Genomic DNA, 17,909 nt, shown 5'->3' with positions numbered 1-17,909 from the left:
GTCCTACTCAAGTGAAAGTGCAGTTACTTATTTATATATATTATATAAAAGTAGCCAGAGTAGTACAGATTTGCACTGTACAACTGGACCTTATGGATAAGAATGTCTTCTGTATGGCAGACCCTTTGTTGTACAGTTTTGTTTTTTAGTATTTCTTTCTGCATTTGTCAATTGGAAAAGACAGCAAACTAAGAATTTTGCAATGCATTGTAACTTATTCTCTGTGCATGCCACAATAAAGTTTTGAATCTTGAATCTTAAAAATCTACTACTACTAGGGACGACCTCTAGCTCAGTGTGCGCCCCATGTAGGCTAACTCCTTGGCAGTGGCCCGGGTTCGAATCTGACCCGCGGCCCTTTGTAGTCCCTCCTCTCTCTCCCCTTTCCTGTCTTCAAGCTATCCTATCAATTAAAGGCCATTAAAGCCCAAAACAAAATCATCTTTAAAAAAATAATAAAATGTAAAAAATCTACTACTAAGTCAAAGTTATTTGGACAACTTTGCTGTGTGTATGTTGTTTATGACAAACAAAAAAAAGGTAATGTCATTTTTCTTTTAATATGATACAGTTTACAATACAGATACACTTAGTTTAAAGTAGTTTGACTACCTAACTGTTAAGGGCACAAGGTAAAATCACAAGCTGACAATATTCATTCTCAATAAATAGGATGTAATTCCCTTTGAAGTATACTACAACAAAAACTTAAATACAAGTAAAATTACTGACTTTAAAGTACATACATCATCTCCTCAGGTGCACTAACCAGACTTAATGTGATTAATTATTTTCCCCCTTGGTAGTGACTGATGGAGGTCTAGCTCTGTGGAGGGTGTGGTTAGGGTGGTGTGGCGAGTGTGTGCTGCCCTACACTGCCTTGACTTAAAGCAAGCTGTCTGTGTTAAATGATGAGGTGAGATGTGTGTGCATGAGGTGAGAACCTCTGTGACCCTGCACGCTCTCACCTCACGGTCCTGGCAGGCTTGGTTTCATTTGCAGCAGGTCTTTGCAACACCTCACCTAGACTTGTAAACCAGAGCAGATGTAGACCAGCACTTGTTTTCTACCTAAACACAGTGTGAAGGTTGGGATTCAGTCTCGCTCAGCCTACCTTTTACTCTGGGATCAATTATCTGACCAATTGTTATGGCAAGGCAGCGCTTCCTTCTCACCTGTAATTACAGTTGGACCTGTCCAGTGTGTGGGCTGCTCCACTCTCAGGCTGAGAGGTTGGGGAGGCAGCGTGGCAATTCCAAAGGAAGGAAATGATGAAGTGTGTCCCACCCTTTAAGTCAATCACCTAATAAAAGAAAGCTGCGACCCTGGGAAAGCACAGTAAACACTGGGGTTCAGATGCAGGTCTGCATTGCGCAGAGCACCGAGCCCTGATGACCAAACTGAGACCCGCCAGCTGTATGGGAGGTGGAAGCTGCTGATGGGTCTGCTTACACTTTAATACCAGCTGAGATTGATTGGCCCAGCAACCTGTGTGAAATATTAATCTTTTTCTCCCCCAATACCATTTACCCGATAGCTCTAATATATAATAATATATAATAGTGCTCCCTTTTGACTAAAATCTGCGAGGTACTCATTGGAATAATTTTCCACAGTATATTGCTGTGGTACTAGTCGGCAGCCTGCCGTGACTGAATGAATATAACTGATCGTGAAAATAATAATGACATGGACAAAGGAACAGTATTTAATGTGGATCTATGATATTAAGGTCTCATCACGATACCTGATCTGCTTAAATGGGTCAGCGCATCCCTAGTACCCATCTCAAGATCAGGGTCGAACATGTGTGTGTAATGCACTTTGCTCATCTGACGCAGGTCGAATAATAAAGTGAATTTTTTTTAATTTTATTTAACCTTTATTCATACAGGTAATCTCATTGAGACTCAGGGTCTTATTCTCAATAGAGACTGTGAATGTTGTGCTCCTCTACTTCTGATCAGACAGCCTGATAAAAAAAATAGTTGATTCTTGCTTGGGTTCTAGTGGCTGATGCAAAACCAGCTGTGAGATCTGTTCCCTTTCAGGCAACTGCTCATATCTCCCCCACAACTTTAAATTGCTTCACTCGTGGTATTTTGTTTCTGAAGTGTTTCATTTACCATATTTAACTCCTGACATCTGTTGCATTATATGACAATTTGGGCCGGCACGGAGGTGCAGTGGTTAGCGCTGTCTGTCTGGATTCGAACCCACCAGCCAGCTATGGACCTTCTGTGTGGAGTTTGCATGTTGTTGGATATGCAACAATGTACAGAAAGTGACAATAGCTGGGTCTTTTTCATATGGGTCTTTTTTTTTTTGAAGGACAGAGAGAGAGGAAGTGAGAAGGTGAAGAGCAGAAAGAAACAAAACCAGGATCACATCACCTCAATTTGTCTCTTTTTTTGCATAAAATAATAGACAAAAGAAATGGCTTGCCTTTATTTCAAGGAGTGCAATGTGTTCTATGAGTATACTGTGTGTGTGTGTGTGTGTGTGTGTGTGTGTGTTTATCTAAAGGCAGCAGCAGTCTTCAGTCTGTCCGAGGCGGTACAGAGACAAACGCCTCCCCTGGTTGGCTGTCAGCATCTGGTCACTAACGATGCTGCAGCACTGAGCACAGCTAATCGACCAGACAGAGATGGATTAGGACCTTGCACTTTGCTGTGTGTTTGTGTATTGATGTTTGTGTTCACAGCCCCTGTACTGTATCTCCCTACAGAAACTTTAAACTTTGAGACAACACAGTACAGATACACCTTTATATTACACATTTGTCCACCCTCTGCTGCAGACCGTACAGTATGAGAGGACAAAAGCCTCACTCGTACATTCATGAAGCTCCTAAAGGCCTGTCTGTGTGCAAGCTGCTGAATCTTTCTGCAGAAGAACTAATAAACCTCAGTAGGGGATGAGCTTCGATGATCAGGCAGTCAGTACAGCTGAGTGTGAGATGTGTGTTTAAGGGCTCTGGTTGGCAGGGCTAACTGGCCTCTTAGCATGAGAGCTCTGGTTTATTTTCACTGGGAGAGTATCACTGAAGGAATGAGCTTGGCCCAGTAATAATGCAGCCTGCGTGTGTGTGTTGGTCACACGTGTACTTTCTCTCACGCAAAACTCTACACAAGAGCACATGCACAGACACACACACACACACACCTCAGTTTGTAGAGTGAGAGGTCCAGCTGCAATCCTGGTCACTGTGCCCTTGACGCTCAGTCTGGTGGCCCCAGCTGAGCTCAAGTGGGTTTTAAAGGGCCAATAATAATAGCTTTGGAATAAGGCTCCCATAATGATAATATAATGATATAACAGTAAGAGCAGGTTGTTAATGCTTTTGCAAAATCCAAATCAAAAATGTTGCTGTTTCCCCCTTCAGCCCTGTTCACACTTGGCATAAATGTATCTCTGGTGCTGAGTCACAAACTGTTCCAATGCGAGCTACCATTCACTTTCTTTCTGTCTGCATTTTCATATATCACATTTTGTCTTTTTTTTATCTAAATTCTATCCAGTATGCAAAAAGTCTTCAAATGTGTATGTTTTTCATCTTAACCGCAATTTCTCCAAGGAAATGAAATATAATCACACAAGATAACTCAATACACATTTGAGACACATTAAACACCACATGTGAACTGCATTTTGTCTCAGCTGGATCTGGACGCTGTTTGGATACAAGTTACAAAGTCTAACAGCCAGCGTAGTATTGATGACTTATACAATGAATATTTCAACAAACTTAAGCTAGTGGTCGGTTTACTCACCTTAGTGTTTTTCATTTATTCCGGTAGCGAGTGAAGTGAAGCAGAGGAAAAACAGGAGAGAAACTCCTGTCAGGGTTTCATCTGAGGCCCATGGGGCGACATGTGTGGCTTGGCAGACCTATTGCTCAGATTTCGGCAAACAATTGTATCGGCCTGTCTAACTTAGCCCCCAGCTACATGCTGAGAAACACTGTAAGAGCTCCCCTTGACTTTTGGATGGCTTCAGAGCTCCAAAAAAAACTTTGATCTAGATAAATTCAGTCTGAAATAAGTTTTCTGCTAAATCTGATTTGCTTTTTAGAGGCTCTTATGACTGCCAGTCCTGCTGCTTCAAGATACCTTTATACTCAATATGCAATGCATATAATTATGTACTTGAGCATAAACAATCATAGCATAAGCGCCTGAATAGGTGTGTGTGTGTGTGTGTGTGTGTGTGTGTGTGTGTGTGTGTGTGAGAGCTCTGATTCAGTCGCTGATTAGGGCCCAGTGCAACATGGGGGCAAAAGGTCAAATACATTCACACATTTCTTTGACCCCCCCACTGGGCAATTAGCCCACTGAGAACAAAGAGCGGATACAATGAGCTGCGTCCGTCAGGGGTCATTCATTAACTGTGATGATGTTATTTTTGGCCAAGAGAGCGATGGATCACACTCGAGACATCCAAATCATCCTCTTTCTCCAGGCCTCAGCCTGCATGCACACACACACACACACACACACACACACACACACACACACACACACACACACACACACACACACACACACAGTGTAGTTAACAGAAGAAAAGGGATCTTGCAGGATTTTTAAATTTGTTGTTGCAAGACAGAGATAGAGAGAGTGTGTAAGAGGTGTGTGGGAGACAGTTGTCCTTACGCCAAAGCCGGGTTAATACTTCATACGATAGCTGGAGTGTGGGTGAGGGGATCTTGGCGCTTGAATGTTCTTTACTCTAGCCCCCTTTGTAATTGAATGCAGCCATCTACATGAGCCAAGCTCCAGAGAAAACGTCCCCAGCATGTGCATGTACGTGCACACCTCAGTCTCTTTGTCTCCGCAGGTCTTCCCATGTGGACTGAAGTGCGCTGCAGACGAGTGAAGAGCTGAAACAAAGTGTGTGTTCTCCACGTCCATTGTTATCGAAATGTGGGAGAGTTTTCTACAATCTAGAGCGCATGCCATAACATTTCAGTCTCAGGTCTTACATGGTTTAAATCCATCTACACTTGTATTCCTCTGAGAAATACCCAGAACCCAAAACAGTGAAATCATGAGCACAGAGGTTGAGGAGGGGGAATTATTGAAGCGGTCTCAATTTACCTTAAACCATGTGTTCTGTGTACTTTTCATACTCCATCCTTTCCCCTCTCTCTCCCCCCTCTTTGGGTAATCACTAAACCCGTTATGCTTTCCTGTCTTAAGTTCCCAAGCGTTTCTTTTTCTTTGTGACAATAAGCTCTTCATTTTCCTTTGCTGGGTCTGCTGTGGATAGAGATAGATCATTACATCCGATGTTGCAATAAGTGAGGCCGTTTAAAAAGAATCCCGCCCTCTTGCTCCAACTTGGTGCTGCAGGTGCTATTTCATGGCTTCTTTCTTGGCGTTGACCGTGGCTGCTGGCCACTGAATGGGAAAGACGTGCTTCCTGGTGGCTAATGAGTGCTGAACCCAGCCTCTTGTTTGTATCAGGAGCACCTGGGCCGACCAGAGCCAGACCAGGCCAGACAAAAGAGTCAGTCTAGCATTTCCACAAAGGTCTGCCCATTCAAAACATCCAGAACCCAGGGACACAAACTCCCACACTTCATAAAATGAAGGCAAGACAGAATGCGAGCCGAGACTGCCCATTCTCTCTGCACAAGGAAACTATTGTTTGTCTTTACACTCCCTGCTCTCCGAGGCTTTTGTGATATTATACTCCATAAAGAAACAAGGCAAACAGAAAAGAGCTTGGCAAAGACACAGCGTGCACACTGTTTGTCTCTCACAGAAGTTGCAACTATCTCTGGTGATTTCCATTTCTGTCTTCTCTACACGCTGTTAACTTATTATCAGCTCTTTCTGGCTAATAGTAAGAAGCTCACCTGGAGGATAGAAACCCACAGAGTTGATTTCTGGTATCTTCCGCAGTGAAACATCTTCACACAACACACAGCACAGTGTAACTTCATATCATTGGAATGATGACAACGTTAAACACAAAATGACATACTGCCCCCCTTTTTTTTTAAGGAGTATTTAGAAGTTGGATCAGTTAAACTGTTTTATTGTCACTATTCCTTTAGGTTCAGTTGTTTTTCTGTTGCTGCTTGTCCATAACTGGACCTTTTTAATTTTTTTTTCTACAATATCTGTGCATGGCATCTACGAAAAAGGAGATATCGTGGCTACAGTACAAGAAAAAAAAAGAAGAAAAAAAGTATTAATTGCAGATCTGTTACGGGACACAAACTCATAAAAGTTAGTTTGACTCATCCCATCACAATGGCGACCTCTACACTATTGTTTCCAGATCATACTGCATTAGGGAAACACTGCTTCCTACTGTTCCTACTACTTCAATCCTCCAATATAGCTGTAATTCCTAGGATATTGTATCAGTCAGTCAACTCGGGAAAATAGTGAAAAATTCCCATCATAATTTTCCAGAACCCTGGTTGTATAATTATTAATTAATTATATAAAATAGAGAAAAGCTGCAAGTCCTCATATTTGAGTAGGTGAAACCAGAGAAACTTTTGGTGTTTTTGCCTCCTCTCCGCTCTAATATCAAAAACGGTTGATTTGCATTTAATTTAGTGGAGAGCCAAGTATTGTGGGCATCATACAATTGAATAGGTTTTGGGGAGAATTTGAAACTGTGATTCCCAGCATTTGATTGCCATTTTGCGTATGATGGTAAATGGACTGCACTAATATAGCACTACTTTAACAGACAAAGCGTACAATTTACAATGAATTTGAATGAAAATTGAAATTTCCAAATATAAATATCTTGTTTTCAAGGTCAAGACATTACTATAAATTTAAATCCAAGCCACAGAGGTGACATTCTTCTGTATCTTTATCTTCTGTTACAGATGCAGGGAACCAGCTTGTAGCTCAAGAGGCAGTGAGGAAATCATCCACGCTTCGCCGCCCGCCCACACGCACAGGAGAGCCAATCTCTAGTAAGAACTGTGAACATGTTACTGCTTTGACTATACAGCACAATAGCAAATATAAACTACATATTTAAGTTCCTGATTCCTGAAGGCAAAGCAAACATGTTTTTGTTTTCTAGATTGTCTCAATTGCAGTCGAATCACAGCTTTGACTGACCGGCTGAGCTCACTGGAGGCGAAGGTACTGTACTCATTCAGACACAGTATCTGAATCACTGGGAAATATAATACATAAAACAAGCATATTGGCTAATTGCCCACACTTGTTTTATGTCTTCCTGTACCAGGTCCAATTACTTACTGCCCCAGCCTCCATATCACATCGCCACCTTCAGGGTAAAGGAGCAACTGCACCAGAGGCCTCATTACTGATGGGGGCTGTGCCCACTCAGGGAGCTCCTGGTGAGCAGGGACCTGCAGGTAGGTATATCATGCTGCCATGCATGAATACGTTTTAGGTTAAAAAAAAATACCGCATATTTCTATTAAGTTGAGTCCAGGGTTTTGTGTTTTGATAATTTAGTCAGAAATCACTCCTTGCAGCTTTTCTCAGCCCTCTACCTGCTCGCCTTTGCTCATATCTTATTTCCTCCACTGCACACACACTCATTTCCTTTAGCAAAAGTTAAGCCCAGTTGTCTGCGCTGCTCACTTTCAGTGCTCTGTGGCTGTGTGGAAAGCGAACACTTCTCTCTCTCTCTCTCTGTCCTCTCCTGGAGTCGAGCCCAGCACTGTTAGAGTTCACTAACCCTGCTGCACTGTCAGAAGACCTTTAAAAAGTTATATTAAAATGTGTTTAGCCAAACGTGGTACCAGGTTATAGCCGCTATATGAAGGAATTTTATGTGATTATAGAATCTTTCAAATGACTATGATAATGGCAGAATTTTTTATTTGTAGAAAAATGAGACAGTCCTTGTGAAAATGGGTGCTGCTGTCTATGGCTGTGTGCAAAATCCCACCCTCATTCACTACCGTCTATAGAATAAACACATAGTTTTAGACTTTGTCAAAACCTGGCGCAATCATAACATACGATGCAGCTTGACCACCGACAGTCCGGTCAGAGATTTGGGTGTGTTATGTTAGTAGCTGCTAATTTAGCCTTATGGCTGCTAGCCTCAAGCAGAGATGAGGAGCCAGCTACAGAGGTCTGGTAAACTCACTTCTTTCTAACTCCACACCAACAGATTTCTTTCAATTTTAAACTTGTAGTCTTCAGACACGACCAACTCTGACTCAAGTGTTGTCACTTGAGGTAATTTTATTAGACTTCACACAACACAAAGGGCTTTATACAGCGTTTTCTTTTCTTTTCTTTTTTTTACTTATGCCATAGAATTCAACCAGCCATCATTTTCAGAAATCCATTGGCTGAGTCAAAATTAATCAATGGCTCCTTTAAAAACTACAAAAATATCTTTTCTTAATTAATGAATGAATATTTAGTATTTTGGAACTGAAATTTAAATCAGACCTAACAATGACTTAGACAGTAATGTAAAGTCTTTTTTCTCTGTTACTTAGACAGAATTTAGAGAGTTTCACCACATCTCTCCGTGGATTTCAAACAACCTCTTCTCCAGGTGGTTTGAGCCCAGATTCTTTCACAGAGCCACACCTCTCAATTAAGCCATCTCTCTGTTTTCATTACAGGTCCTCAGGGTGAAAAGGGGAGAGATGGGCTTCCTGGCAAAGAAGGTAAATCGTAACCATTGTTGCCTTTCAATCCATATAAAACCATTTACGATGTAAACCAGTTAAGGCTTCGTGATTACTCGTCATGACTGTTTCCTACTCTTAGGGAAGCCAGGGTCTCGAGGGCTGCCAGGTCCCAGTGGGCCTCGGGGGGAGGCCGGGACAAGGGGCCCATCTGGAAGCCCTGGATTGAAGGGATCCTCGGGACCTGCAGGTAAGAGAGGACTGAAAGTAGAGATAGACACAGCTCGCTGTTAGCAGACAGTTGTGAGCTGAGAGAAACAAATGAACCTTTTCTTAGTAGTTGTTGACACAGTTTGTCATGAAGCACTTGTGTGTGTCATTGGGAGAGACGGAGGGTGTTGCAGGGCAGTTGTATACTTGCCTCTCCACTTAAGCTATTGTCTGTAGAACAAGACATTTGAATGGCTCACTGTTGACCAAATACCTGTGGAAACAACAGTGGAAAAATCAGAGAGATTGCTAACAAAAGACTGATCCGTGATGTCCTGCAGAGTCTTTCTCTTAAACCACTGGGTCAACCCACAGACCCTCCAGTGGTAAATGCTGGAGCGTTCCAGTGGCCTGCTGGTAACTTTCTGGAATTTGGGCATTTTGTCCGTTGGCCTTTAAAATCATATGTTTCTAAAAGTGCTGTTTCAGTGGGCAGCGAAAGCATTTGTCTTCAGACTACATAAAAACTCCCCAACATGTGCTGCTGCTCACGAACCAGAATCATAAATCTGCTCTATGTATTCAGACCTCACTGGTTATGTACAAATAATAAATGAGCTGTTGGGGAAAAAGTAAATCCACAGTCAGCTGTGACTTGAATGATGACTGAGTAAGTGGCGGCATAAGTTTGTCACAACATCTGCTCTGGCTATAGGCTGTTATTTCTCTGCTCTGGATCATGAAGGGAGTGCCTCTCCTCTCAGTCTAACATACGACCCCTGCTCTGTGCCTGCTGCTGGGTAAAGATGAGATTTAGAGCAAAAGTTAACCTACAAACCAACTTTCCGAGAAGCTCCATGTGACTTCAATCTGAAATGAACATGAGCTATATATACACAAATCCCAGGTCCTTATGATTTCCATATGCCTGTGGTGTTATTGTTTTTTCTATCTCCATTACCATATAAGTACCCAAAACCAGATCTACGTCTTGCATCCGAAGCTCTGTTTTCTTGCTGATTTTTTCATTTAAAAAAAAAAAAAAAGAAGATAAACACAGGACTGGAATGTGTCCAATGTCATGGAAAATCTAGACAAATATGTTTTTGATCCAGAGGTTCTTGGAAAGATGGGAGAAAAGTGAACTTGAAGTTGTTAGGAGAAGTGATATTATACATTATGACGAATCCTGAGAAGGGAGTTGTTTTACAAACTTTGACGCAGTATCCCCCGGCATCTCCAGGGAACCATTATTCTGCCGAAAAAATGAAAATGGTTTCCCCCCCAATATGTCACATATACTCTAAAGAGCCAAGTTGATTGGCCATTTCAACCACTGTGTCGCAGATAGTAGCTTGGAGTCTCCCCTGCGCAGTCAAAACCCAGCCGGTCATGCTGCAGTGTTTATCAAGGCTAAGTGAAAACGGCCCACAGAGGTGTCAAATCAGAGCTATAATAACATTACCTTGCAAAGCAGTAATTAGTGGACTGTCATTGTCAGTTGCATCAGCACATAAACAGAGAGGTGGTGAGTCTGGGTCTGTTGGAGGGCAAGAGGTGGTGTTTAAGGGGCAGCATTACCTCAGTAGAGTCCAAACAATGAGGTCAGATGTAGTTGTGGTGGTGCGTTTTTCCACCTTCAAAAAAAGGCTGGGGGAGGGGAAGGGACACTTTAACTGACCGGCCCATATGGACCACTTACAGGCTGTTACTCATACACACACACATGTCCAAAAGCTAGTGGTGTTTATGCAGGGAGCATTTCATTTACTATGAACCAGTGTGCCAGTAACACTTTGCAGAGTTTAATGGTGTTTATTTGAGTTTTCCCATGTCCCTGAGTCAGTTCCCAGCACTGCACCATTAAAGACCCTCCTCCTGTTAATTACAGAGAAACAAAGTCGGCCAGTTCATACACTTCTCCTCCTCTGTATAGCTGCTGATTTTACTCCACATGTGCACATACATACATACATACATACTATACATACATACATACATATAGAGGCACACACACACTTCTGCCAGACACTATTATGTTGTATCATTCAGCAATTTATCTAATCTATTTCCTCCCTGGTCTTTGTCATAGTTTATCCTCCTATCATCGCATCACCCTCATTTATCATTAACAGTATGCTGTTGTGATGTGTCTCTCTAGAAGAAATGTTATGATCATATGACATACCTCTGAAGTACAGTATGTCTGTCATTTCTTTCTCTCAGGCCCCCGTGGTCCTCCAGGCCTTCCTGGAGAGAGGGGTCTACCAGGCCCGCCTGGCCCTCCAGGGCCTCCAGCTCCGGCCAGTGCCCACATCCCAGAACCAGACCACAGTAAGACCCTGGACAACTAACAGACGTCATACAGTCACCATTACACAAATCCACGGTCCACGTAGTTAGGTTTAGGCATGGGGAGTGGGGATTGGTTAGGGTTAGGATAAAAATACTAGGGTAAGCCAATCAGAGGCAGAATAAGGCGGGCCATAAGGCACCTCCTTTGATGTAGACACATCTGGCGGATCCAATTTAGCATCTACCGCCAAAACCTGGCACCTACATTACTCACAATGCAACTTCCCCTCAGTTCCCAACAGTTTGTATGTAGATTCAGGAGTGTTATGCTAGTAGCAGCTAATGTAGCCTTGAGCTGCTAGCCTCAAGCAGAGATGAGGAGCAAGCTACAGAAGTATGGTAAGCTCACGTCTTTCTAACTCCACACTCTCTTTTTTAATTTTCAAACTTGTATACTTTAGCCCCAAAAGACGCTGACTCAAGTAACATAATTTGAGGCAATTTTTTAATTTTTTGGGCTTTTCCGCCTTTAATTTTTTTTTGACAGGACACCTAGGTGAGAGAGGGGGAAGACATGCAGGAAATTGTCACAGGTCGAATTCGAACCCTGGACCTCTGCGTCGAGGCATACACCTCTCTGTATATGTGCGCCTGCTCTACCACTGAGCCAACCCAGCCACTATTTGAAGCAATTTATCAGTGCCACAAAAGGCTTTATAAAACTTCTTTGATATATACAATAGTACTCCCCAAGACCTGTAGAAAGACTTTAATGTGTAAAAACAGCGCACTTTCCCTTTTAATTGCTGTATATTCCATTTTAATGTAACAAAATCAGTTTGCCACGAACCCAGCACGAGTGCATGTACTCAAAATCAATCAAAGCCTTTGTTCTCAGACTGGGTGATGTAGGTTTTACAGACTTCTAGCTGCAAACTGCTGATATTCATATCTTTAGCAGCCTCATGATCTCCCCTGCTGTGCAAGACTTCTCATAAGTTGTAGGACTGCTGATATACAAAAGAAACAAGGAGAATGAGAAACAGACAGGATGGTGGTAATCCTTTAACCGCTACTCCTTATTGTCTACCAGCCAAGTAGAACAGAATCAAAGAGTATTAAATGGAGGCAGAGACAGTCTGACATTGACTCAGACTTCACATGCTGGGATGAGAACCTGTCCATCACTGATGTCACTCAACAACTTCCAGATGTAGGCCGCTCAGACAGCTGAGGGGGAGTGTGAGAGACAGATGGGGGCCTGCGTCGGCTCTTTCAAGGTCATCGCATCAGCGGGTTTATGTGGATTCAGTGGTAAAACAAAGTATGCAGCGCACAGATTTGTTAGCTCTCGGTTCCTGTGTGGAGAAAGCTGTGGGGACATTGAGGTTGGCATGATGATTTCCGAGACTGCAATACATTTTTTTTCACATTTTTTTTCACATCAAAGTAACAGTAGGGGACGTGCTGAGCTTCCTTTGGAAAACACTGGCTTATTTGGCTTTTACGTCTGCATCAGGAGGTTGGAATTCCCTTCTGCTGAACAGGAGAGGGTTCCTAAACCAGCAGCCAGAAAGTAAAGTAGAGAGGAGGAGCATTGTTCAAATCTAATTTCAGTGTTTGTAAGTGCTCCCACACGTTTTTTTATGGCACGTTAAGCAGCAGATCCAAGTGTGTTCTTTATAGGAAATGATGTGTGTAGAAATAGACACAGAGGAACAGCCCTCTTTTGGATGTCACCTCTGGCCGTGATCTGTTAGCGGTGTGCAACGTTCTGGCAGCTGGAGGATGTTTCAGCCCTCCTCCTCCTCTTCCTCCTCTCTGTGTCTCCTGTCTAATGCTGTGATTGGATCTGTGTTTCCTGTCAGTGTAAAATGACCCAATGACCGCACACTTCCTCTAATACTCACACGTTCACCACCCTCTTCCTCTTGTAGACTCATTTAGCTGTCACACAGTGGATAAAGAACTTTTTTATGCAGTATTACATTCCTTTTTCTATGAATGTGAAACACAATGTTTTTGAACACATTTAAGTGTAGTTTACTAACCTGTTGAAGTCGTTGAAGTTTGAGTATTTGTTTGGAAATACTGCCCTCTGGAGGTTACTCTATTGTAATAAAGAGGGCCTTCATTGCCCTGAGTCAAACTTCTCAGTCAGCAGCATCAATACAGATTGCTTTGTGCATAGCATTCACACAAGTGCCTTTCCAGGTGCTTATGACAGCAGGACTCATACAGCAAAAGTAAAACATCACACACTGAAAGACTTGGATCACTATTCTTCACAAGATCATATTTATTTATAATCACACAGGCTTCTTCAGGAACACTTCTCAGGAAGCACTTTCTCTCAGCCTATAGGATATAACTGATAAGGTTATATCCTCAGTTACTAAAACCATGGACCTAAACCTAAAGATCACCATCAATAAATGTAACCAAAATTTGGTTGGTGGAGCTTGTTGGAGCAAACCTGCATTTACAAAGAGAGTAGCATTAGATTTTCATGTTATGGCAGTGCACTTTAGATTTGTTGACAATCATTGAAAACAATTACTAAAAACCCACCAGGTCTGAGTCACAATGATTCCCTTAAATGCAAAACACAAACAACAAAATAAATGATTAAAAAATACATTTGTAATGCAGTAATCCACAACTTGTACAATAATACAAACTAAAGAAGTTCCCATTAAATTCACATTTTGTTTCAACTCTAGGTCGTGGAAAAGACCCCTTTTTCAGCAACACTTTCCATGACTCACGAGGGTTGCCTGTTCCAGGACCTCAGGGTCCCCCTGGGCCTATCGGTGAGTGTTTATCACCAATGTTTATCCCTATACTGCACAGAGAGAGTGTGTGTGTGTGTGTGTGTGTGTGTGTGTGTGTGTTTGTAAAACCCCAACCCTGCACTGAAAGAAGCAAATATCTTAAATGAAAAAATCTTACATACAAAAATACAGTCTCATTTTGACTCTGTCAGAAACATGTAGGCTCAGTTTTTGTGATTTTATATGCAAGAAATGCTTATTCCAGGTGACCAAACACAAATATCCCTAAAAGTTGAGTCCACACACTAAAAGTTACTCTTCAGCTTACTAACTCGTTACTAACTCGAAGATCTCTGTTTCATTCTCTTCGGCGGCACCTTTGGCAATAAGTGGTAATTGAGAGACTGGGAAAAACGGTACGCCACTTCACACACAAGTGAGTTGGAAAAGCGAGTCTGTTGCCTATCCGCTCTGGCGGGTGATAATGCATCACTGACTGGGCGCCGCTTGTGATTTTCCCAGGTATTTCCACAGATCCCAGTTCGTAATACTGGAAATACTTTCATCTGTGGGCCATAGGTGTAGTCACCATTGTATTACCTAACTTGGCGATTGATAGTGACTTAACAAACATTCATGAGGGTATTCTATATCCTCGACGTCCCACTTCCAAAATTGCTCCATTGCTGACGGAAATTCCGCCAGTTTTCACTTGTTTAGGCCGGATATCCGTTGCCTTTGGCTTCCTTTGTGTTGGCTGTAGTTCCAATGAGACAACCTGTAGGGGGACCAAAGAGGGAAAAGTTACATAGTATGCCTTTAAACACCGGTTGATTTATGAGGACTATGGTTAACCTTTTCTCAGATCTTTGCAGGGTAAATCCAGACAGCTAGCTAGACTACCTGTCCAATCGCAGTTTTCTAAAACAACTTTTGAATGTACACATGTTCCACCAAAACAAGTTCCTTCCCGAGGCTATTTTGCTTTTCCCGGTGCTTAGCATTTAAGGGGAGACACTGCAGGTGAATAGGGGAAATATTACAAATGAAATATTACCATGAAATGTTCTCAGTTGATTACTTACATTAAGACAATAATGTTTTGTATTACAAGTTTTCTGAAATCTTATGTTAAAATATGCAAATTAGTCATTATCTTGAGAAAAATGCACTAATTTACATACATTTCCAGAACAGAAATGTGAACTTTGGATAAAGTCAGGGTCAAAATTCTTGTTTCATTTTGATGACATATTAGAGTCAAAGGTTTTTACAGAGGGGATTTTGGATATCTCTTATATCTAATATCTATCCCCTCTGTAAAAAACTTATTTATTATTTACTTTTATTTATAACTCATTAAATACTGTCAACAGCCATAAAAAAAATCAATTTTCATGTTTTGTAGGTATAAAATAGTGTATAAATCAGGATATGAATGATATATGAACAAACCCCTCTGTAAAAAGCATTGGAATATACAGTCGTGTTCAGAATAATAGCAGTGTGTTTAAAAAAGTGAATAATGCTCAAAATCCTTAGAATAGCTTTTAATTCCATAATATCAATGCATTGGGAACACTGCACATTCAATTCCAAATCAAAACATGACCAAGATTGATCAAGTTTGTGTTATACCTTCACAGAAAGTGAAGAAAAAGGAATATTAGGCTGTTCAAAAAAATAGCAGTATTTGCATTTTTCTTTACAAACTCAGACATTTACTGTATAAACTGAAAACTGTCTCAAGGGTTTGCTTTACTTTGAATCACTGCACTAATATTTAGTTGCATAACCATTATTTCTGAGAACTGCTTCACATCTGTGTTGCATGGAGTCGACCAACTTCTGGCACCTGTGAACAGGTATTCCAGCCCAGGACGATGGAACTACATTCCACAATTCCTCTGCATTACTGGGTTTTGCCTCAGAAACAGCATTTTTGATGTCACCCCACACGTTTTCTATGGGATTGAGGTCTGGGGATTGGGCTGGCCACTCCATAACATCCATCTTGTTCATCTGGAACCAAGACTTTGCTCGCTTACTGGTGTGTTTTGGGTCATTGTCTTGTTGAAAGACCCATTTCAAAGGCATTTCCTCATGACCTCTTCAAGTATTTTGATGTATTGAAACTGATCCATGATCCCTGGTATGCGATAAATAGGCCCAACACCACAGTATGAGAAACATCCCCATAACATGATTTTTGCACCACCATGCTTTACTGTCTTCACAGTGTACTGTGGCTTGAATTCAGTGCATGGGGGTCGTCGGACAAACTGTCTGCGGCCCCTAGACCCAAAAAGAACAATTTTGCTCTCATCAGTCCACAGAATGTTGCGCCATTTCTCCTTTGGCCAGTCAATGTGTCCTTTGGCAAATTTCAACCTATTCAGTACATGTCTTTTTTTTTCAGCAATGGGACTTTGTGGGGGCTTCTAGCTGATAGCTTTGCTTCACATAGCCTTCTTCTGATCGTAACAGTACTCACAGGTGATTTTAAGTCTTCTTTGATTTTCCTGGAGCTGATCATTGGTTGAGCCTTTGCCATTTTGGCTATTCTTCGATCCATTCGAATGGTAGTTGACCGTTTTTTCCCACGTCGTTCAGGCTTTGGATGCCATTTCAAGGCATTTGAAATCATTTTGGCTGAGCAGCCTATAATTTTCTGCACTTCTTTATATGTTTTCCCCTCTCCAATCAACTTTTTAATCAAAGTCCGCTGTTCCTCAGAGCAATGTCTGGAACGACCCATTTTGCTATTATTAGTATTTCAGTGTGAAATGCACTATAACCAGCATGCACAACATTTGCTTCCTTCCTTCCTTAAATATGGGCCATAACTGATACATTTCTTCACAGAATCAATCACCTCACTAATTGAACACAACACTGCTATTATTTTGAACATGCCCCTTTCAATTACAGATTCAATTAAACAGAATGAGCAGCATGCATGTCATGACTGTTGGGTCTGTTGGTTTTCTATGACTCTACAACACTTACTAGTAAATTATTTGCCATGTAGAAATATCCCTTCTACCAAAAAATTTGATTTATGAGGTTAGTGATGTTGGACTGCTATTATTTTGAACACAACTGTAGATATGAATGAAAGTGGAAAGTCTGGTGTATGTAAGTGCTACTGAAGTGGAGATTTCTGACTCAGAGTATGAGAAAAACTCATTTTGAGACTTTAAAGATATGGATTGTAAAACTCAGACATTTTGCAAGACATTACAGTTGAATAGGGTAAAACCTTTTAACTAACGGATATCAACATGAAAGATCCCCATTTGATTACTTACATTAAGACAATTATTTTGTGTATTACGAGTTTTCTGATCTTTTTTGTTTAAATATGTAAATCAGGTATTATCTAATGCTAACCTTTGGTGAATTTAGGAGAAATGTACAGGCACAATTAGACAAAGTGTGGTAAAATAAACACCTAAATGTGTATTTTGAATGTTTTTTTCCCAATAGTCTGAAAGAAGACGTGTTATGGAAGCAAAATAGCCCAAAAACTCAAAATTGAAAAATTAGGTTTTGCCTGTAGTGTAAGATGATTACTTTAATAAAGTCATAAAGTCACCTAAAGGTGCTGACCATATTTCAGGTTGAGCTCAGTGCTTATCCAGGAAAAACCCAATTTAAAAACCAGCACCACCTCCTCCCAGAGGGTGAACGCGGTTGGTGCTAATATGAATCTTTCTATGTATTACGCAGGTCCACCAGGTCCCAAAGGCCCAGTAGGACCTCCCGGCCCATCAGGACAGAATGTAAGCTCACTCACAGCATAGTCATGCACTTACTGAGTTTAGCACTGTCAGATTTGTTGCAGTACAAATTCATCATTGTCATTTATAATTTCCTTCCTGATTCAATACAGGGGAAATCTGGAGCCCCTGGAACGCAGGGCCCTGTGGGGCCAAAGGGAGAACGTGGGGAGAGGGTGAGTACACTCCCAGATGATGATATTCAGTAGGTTTTCTTCATTTACTTAAACAACATGCCTTTGG

At 41.5% G+C, this 17,909-nt stretch overlaps 1 protein-coding gene across 3 annotated transcripts in view; it reads left to right on the top strand.

The window, feature by feature from the left end:
- Positions 1–17,909, top strand: part of emid1 (EMI domain containing 1) — a 59,849-nt gene that overhangs the window by 36,629 nt on the left and 5,311 nt on the right. For all 3 annotated transcript variants that reach the window (XM_031308818.2, XM_031308819.2, XM_031308817.2), the window contains exons 4-12: positions 6,860–6,949; positions 7,063–7,124; positions 7,231–7,363; positions 8,600–8,644; positions 8,748–8,855; positions 11,042–11,149; positions 13,834–13,923; positions 17,617–17,669; positions 17,780–17,842. In XM_031308818.2, the coding sequence (XP_031164678.1) occupies positions 6,860–6,949; positions 7,063–7,124; positions 7,231–7,363; positions 8,600–8,644; positions 8,748–8,855; positions 11,042–11,149; positions 13,834–13,923; positions 17,617–17,669; positions 17,780–17,842 (752 nt within the window). The remainder of the gene's footprint in view (positions 1–6,859; positions 6,950–7,062; positions 7,125–7,230; positions 7,364–8,599; positions 8,645–8,747; positions 8,856–11,041; positions 11,150–13,833; positions 13,924–17,616; positions 17,670–17,779; positions 17,843–17,909) is intronic.

Source organism: Sander lucioperca, chromosome 2 (genome assembly GCF_008315115.2).
Source record: "Sander lucioperca isolate FBNREF2018 chromosome 2, SLUC_FBN_1.2, whole genome shotgun sequence".
NCBI lineage: Eukaryota > Metazoa > Chordata > Actinopteri > Perciformes > Percidae > Sander > Sander lucioperca.
Note: the sequence above shows the minus strand (reverse complement) of the source record. Positions and strands in the feature narration are given on the sequence as shown.